This window comes from Bison bison, unplaced genomic scaffold (genome assembly GCF_000754665.1).
Source record: "Bison bison bison isolate TAMUID 2011002044 unplaced genomic scaffold, Bison_UMD1.0 scf7180017864103, whole genome shotgun sequence".
NCBI classification, from domain to species: domain Eukaryota; kingdom Metazoa; phylum Chordata; class Mammalia; order Artiodactyla; family Bovidae; genus Bison; species Bison bison.
In genome coordinates this window covers 164,332-170,269 of record NW_011494675.1, presented here as the reverse complement: position 1 = coordinate 170,269, position 5,938 = coordinate 164,332, and the positions used below count along the sequence as shown (strand labels likewise).

The 5,938-nt window shown below is 39.9% G+C and overlaps 1 protein-coding gene across 3 annotated transcripts in view; it reads left to right on the top strand.

Moving 5' to 3' along the window:
- Positions 1–4,840, top strand: part of TMEM192 (transmembrane protein 192) — a 31,132-nt gene extending 26,292 nt beyond the window's left edge. For 2 of the 3 annotated variants that reach the window (XM_010838660.1, XM_010838659.1), the window contains 2 exons: positions 2,038–2,140; positions 2,457–4,308. In XM_010838660.1, the coding sequence (XP_010836962.1) occupies positions 2,038–2,140; positions 2,457–2,595 (242 nt within the window). In that variant the 3' untranslated portion in view covers positions 2,596–4,308. Of the gene's footprint in view, positions 1–2,037; positions 2,141–2,456 lie in introns of all 3 variants that reach the window. The other variant, XR_825149.1, reaches the window with a different exon arrangement.
- Positions 4,841–5,938: the final 1,098 nt, after the last annotated feature.

Here is a 5,938-nt window from a genome sequence, read left to right as displayed (position 1 = left end):
AAATCAAAAATAAACAAATGGGACCTAATTAACCTTAAAAGCTTCTGCACATCAAAGGAAACTATTAGCAAGGTGAAAAGACAGCCTTCAGAATGGGAGAAAATAATAGCAAATGAAGCAACTGACAAACAACTAATCTCAAAAATATACAAGCAACTCCTACAGCTCAACTCCAGAAAAATAAACGACCCAATGAAAAAATGGGCCAAAGAACTAAATAGACATTTCTCCAAAGAAGACATACAGATGGCTAACAAACACATGAAAAGATGCTCAACATCACTCATTATCAGAGAAATGCAAATCAAAACCACTATGAGGTACCATTTCACACCAGTCAGAATGGCTGTGATCCAAAAGTCTACAAATAATAAATGCTGGAGAGGGTGTGGAGATAAGGGAACCCTCTCTTACTGTTGGTGGTAATGTAAACTAGTACAGCCACTATGGAGAACAGTGTGGAGATTCCTTAAAAAACTGGAAATAGAACTGCCTTATGATCCAGCAATCCCACTGCTGGGCATACACACTGAGGAAACCAGAAGGGAAAGAGACACGTATACCCCAATGTTCATCGCAGCACTGTTTATAATAGCCAGGACATGGAAGCAACCTAGATGTCCATCAGCAGATGAACGGATAAGAAAGCTGTGGTACATATACACAATGGAGTATTACTCAGCCATTAAAAAGAATACATTTGAATCAGTTCTAATGAGGTGGATGAAACTGGAGCCTATTATACAGAGTGAAGTAAGCCAGAAGGGAAAACATAAATACAGTATACTAATGCATATATATGGAATTTAGAAAGATGGTAACAATAACCCGGTGTACGAGACAGCAAAAGAGACACTGATGTATAGAACAGTCTTATGGACTCTGTGGGAGAGGGAGAGGGTGGGAAGATTTGGGAGAATGACATTGAAACATGTAAAATATCATGTAAGAAACGAGTTGCCAGTCCAGGTTCGATGCACGATACTGGATGCTTGGGGCTGGTGCACTGGGACGACCCAGAGGGATGGTATGGGGAGGGAGGAGGGAGGAGGGTTCAGGATGGGGAACACATGTATACCTGTGGCGGATTCATTTTGATATTTGGCAAAACTAATACAATTATGTAAAGTTTAAAAATAAAATTAAAAAATAAATAAATAAAAATTGTGCCAGGGCCTAACTCACTTCCTCTCCCACATGCTGAATACTCCACCCATTTTGAGCTGCAGAAATAATTCTCAAGGGCAGTCACTGCCTATCACAGAGACCTGCCTCAGCCTCTGTCTCCTTGTACCATCTCTGGTGGGAGTACTCATTCCAGCCATGTCCCAGGGTTGTTACACAGTTGGAGTAGGTGCCTGGACACTGGCTGTTACCCAGACATGCAGGTGTGTAGGCAGATCTGAGGTTGGGAGCAGCAGCCTTGTCTTTGCACCTGACTTCTGCCAGTGGCATTAGTCATCTGGGGCTTCCAGAACTGGATGACTAAGACACACAAACTTAGTTATTCAGTTCTGGAGACTGGACATCTGAGATTAGTGGGGGCAAGGATGACTTTCCTGAGGCCTCTCCCTTGGGATGTAGGTGGCTGCCCTCCCACTGTGTTCTCATGTGGCCTTGGCTCTGTGTAAGTGCATCCCTGGTGTCTCTTCATGTATCAGATCAACAATGCCATTTGTTTTTACCTTGATTACTTCACCAAAGGTACTGTCTCCAAGGACAGTCATGTTGGGATTAGGACTTCAAGTTCATCAGTGGCCTCCAAGTCATCAAACTTTGGCTCCTCTATATAGGTGTCTTCACTTCCTGGCAGTGACCACTGATGGCTGTTTCCTGATTCTACTCCTGCCTGTCTGCATCAGCATTTCCATTCCCTTTTAGTCAATTTTTCCTATTTTTGTTTATTCACTTTATGAAGTACTTTTTTTTTTTTACATTTTATTTGAAAAGAATAGGCAATTCCTAACGTAATTTGAATAAATGAAATTAGAAAATTTTTTGTGATTGGATAACCTGACAATGACTTTCTTATTTTAGTGAAAATTCAAAAATTTAATAAAGCCAAGCCACAGCCTGATGTACTTGAGGAAGAAAAAATCTATGCTTACTCCAACAATATTACCTCGGAGACTGGATTCAGGTATGTGCAGAGTGAAGGAGTAGAGAAAGAGAATTAAGTTTTTTCATCTAAAAATCTAGAGACCATGCTGATGCTTGGAGTTTAGGACTCTGCATGTGTTAGAATATGTTTACAACTGTGTTTGATTTGTTTCTTTCCTCTCAGCTGTGGTGAAACTACATCTAAAGAAAGAATCTCATTTGAGGATATTGCTTTGGCTTATGATGTCTAAGAAAAATAACAAATGTAATATGTTTTACTGAAAAGTAGTAGGGCTCCGTTAGCAAAGAGACTGTTGGTGAACATGTGTAACCATGGCCACCTTGGTTCTATGCAGGCCTCTCTCGAGCCTGGAGGAACTTGTGGAGAAGCAGGGAGACATCATAGTGTACTTGAAGCGGCACAACGCACTCCTCAGTCAGCGGCTGCTGGCCTTCTCGTCCTCTGACCTCGGCTCACAGCCAAGTGGGATTTGACAGCAATTCCAGAGGAACCAGAGTCACTTAAGACTGATCAACTCCCTGACAAGGTGTCACAGGAGATTGCAGCTTTGCCAAGTAACATTCTACAGTTTCTGTTGGAAACCTGAATCTGATTCTCACCTGTGTGACTGTTTAATAAGTAGGACTCATGGATCATTTGAAAGGCACTTTGAAGAGCCTTGATAACTCATGGAAAATATATCTTTTGCACATTTTGAAATTATTTAACCACTTGGTTTATCCTAGGTCAAAGTGTAGTTTAAACATCTCCTTGGCCAACACTTCTTCCATACTCTTTGAAACCTGGTGATAATTTGTCTTTTTGTAAAGAAAGTCTGACATGACAACCTACTTAAAATGGGGTTTTGATCAAATGAGTTTTTCCCACTTTTATACAGGTGAGAGAAGTCATCATTTCTTATGGTTACTGGTTTTTTCCATGGAGCCTATGTATTTTATATGCTTCTGTGGTATTGGATATCCTTGGCCCTTATAGTTTTTATAAAGAATTTTCCACTAGGTTATTTACCTTCCAAACCTTACAGTTTTCCTTCCTCCAGAAGTAAGATTTGAAGTTTACTTGGACCGGTGTTAGGCCAAGCACTGCTGCGTGTGGCAGCAGCAGGGCCTGCGATTGGCAGCAGCTGAAATGGAGAAGACTTTAGGCTTTCTCTTTCTTTACTTTGACCCTTCTTCGAGAGATTGCTGTTTCAATACTGACCAATTGTCATTGAATCAATAAGTTCACTGATTTAAAAGGAGTCTTCTGTGGCTTTAAGTTTGTCTGAAAGAAAAAAAGAACTTTTTTTTAGTCTTGGATTATACTTAAAAATTATGATGGGAAAAAATGTATCAACTGTTTATATACAGATATTAAACATATCTAATTCTTCAGATAAAATGAAGCATTTTTATGTGTAAATGGCATTTTTTTTGCTCCATTTTTCCTACTTTGCCTTTTTCATTTGTCAGTTTGCTTTTGGCACCTTTCCATGCTGCCTCAGCAAACCTCTTGGTTGAATGGTTAACATGAGAGAGGAGATATTTGTCATTAGTATGCTGCTAAAAATCTTTTTTGTATTTAGCTGAATAATGAATATTTGATTTAAAAATCTTTGAGCTAATACATAACTGTTTGACAAGGAATGTCTTCGGTGGATCATACCGTACTTATGAAACGGCAAATGTCTGTTTCCTTCAGATACAGCGCTTTCAGAGCACTCTCAGGATTTTCTGCTGAGGACAGGTGATTGATTGCTTGTCACCTGCAGTCAACCCCATTGAGTCCCCCAAAATGACAGCATTCACAAACTAAAGCCAAAATTGTATTTTTAAAGTTAAAATTGTATCCAGGTTTCCTGATTTTCTCTTCTTCCCTTTTTCTCTTTTTCCCTTCCTTTTAGTATGTCTCAAAGCCATTGCGTTCTGTGGAAATTTGTCTCTGTGCCCTGGAGAGCTTTTGCCTTTAGCTGTTTTCCTTAAGGAAAGCACTGATGGTAGGTGATTAATGCTCATTTATTTTTAAAATTCAATTTGTATCTGTCATCAGTTTCTAAGGTTATGAGATGAACTTTGGTTTACAGAGAAAAGTATAGTTTAAAAGTTAGAACTCAAGTTCTGATGGGATATCTGTATAATCACCAACATGCTTTTCTAAACAGAATGCTGAACATTTCAAACAATAAAAGAAATTTTAAAAAGAATGAACAAAACAGTTTAAATATTAATCATTCTATGCACCAGGGACACTGTGCTAGCACCATGGATACAAAAATTAGTGAGACAGTCCTAGTTTAAAACTTACACTCTAAGAAGAGGACTAGGATTTCCAGGTTCTGTGCTATGTGAGATGATGGCAGAAACCCCAAGATACCATAGGGGCTCCAAGTCAGAGGGTTCTCTGGCAGGGAGTGGGGAGGACAAAGCTTTAGGAATTCCAGGGAAATTCATGAGCAAACAAGAAGTACGACAGCTACTGATGACCATACATGCTGTGTATAACTTGAGCCCAAAGTGTGAGGCAGGACTGGGAGGAGGAATAACCGAGATTCTGGCGATCCTGACCCTGTAGGCCAAGGGGCCTGCACTGGAATGGGTCCCACTGAAGAGTTCTAAGCAAGGAAGTGGCACTTGGTTTTAGTTTCAGGAGGATCAGACTGTCAGGGTGGAATGGGAAAATGGGTGGCAGAGTACATGGTGCTGAATGAACAAAGGCAGGTGGAGTAACATTTTTTTTTTTTTTAATTTTATTTTATTTTTAAACTTTACATAATTGTATTAGTTTTGCCAAATATCAAAATGAATCCGCCACAGGCATACATGTGTTCCGCATCCTGAACCCTCCTCCCTCCTCCCTCCCCACACCATCCCTCTGGGTCGTCCCAGTGCTCCAGCCCCAAGCATCCAGCATCGCGCATCGAACCTGGACTGGCAACTCGTTTCTTACATGATATTCTACATGTTTCAATGTCATTCTCCCAAATCTTCCCACCCTCTCCCTCTCCCACAGAGTCCATAAGACTGTTCTATACATCAGTGTCTCCTCTGCTGTCCCGCACACCAGGTTATTGTTACCATCTCTCTAAATTCCATATACATGCGTTAGTAACATTTTATCATGCGTGTGTATGTTTATATCTGTGATGTATTTCTATATTGTTAATTTGAAAATTGTATTTCAGATGACAGTAGCATCATGACTTACTGCATTTCTTTGAATATTAATGAGGCTGACTTTTTTTTTTCATTCTTTGTCCTTTTACAAATCTTTTGTGATGTACATGTATAAGTCTTTTGCTTATTATTCTCCTAGGATATTCTTTTTCATAACAAACACGATCTTCCTTTCTATATCAGGATAGTCTTCAGTTTATATTTGTTGGGAATATTTTCTACTTTGTTTGGGGTACTTTTGCCATGTACTCTTCAACTACAGGCTGGATTCTGTCCCTGCAGCCTTGGTGGGACTGACACAAATAGACCCCTAAAGTATATTGGGTGAAAGCTAGGAGTATCTTGAGGGAATTTTAATATACTCAGACTTGGGAATTCCCTGGAGGTCCAATGATTAGGGCTCTGTGCTTTCACTACTGAGGGCCCAGGTTTAATCCCTGATCAGGGAATGAAGATCCCACAAGCTGCACAGCAAGGCCAAATATATATGTATACACACACACAGAGGCTTCTGCTGGAGGCCTTTGTCTTCATCCAGAGATTCAAACAGAGGTCTTATATGAATTGAGTTAATTCTTTTTCCTTTATTCTCTAAGACAGGGTTCTCCATCCTTGGTGCTATGGACATTTTAAGTTGTATAATCTTTGTTTCAGGGACTGTTTT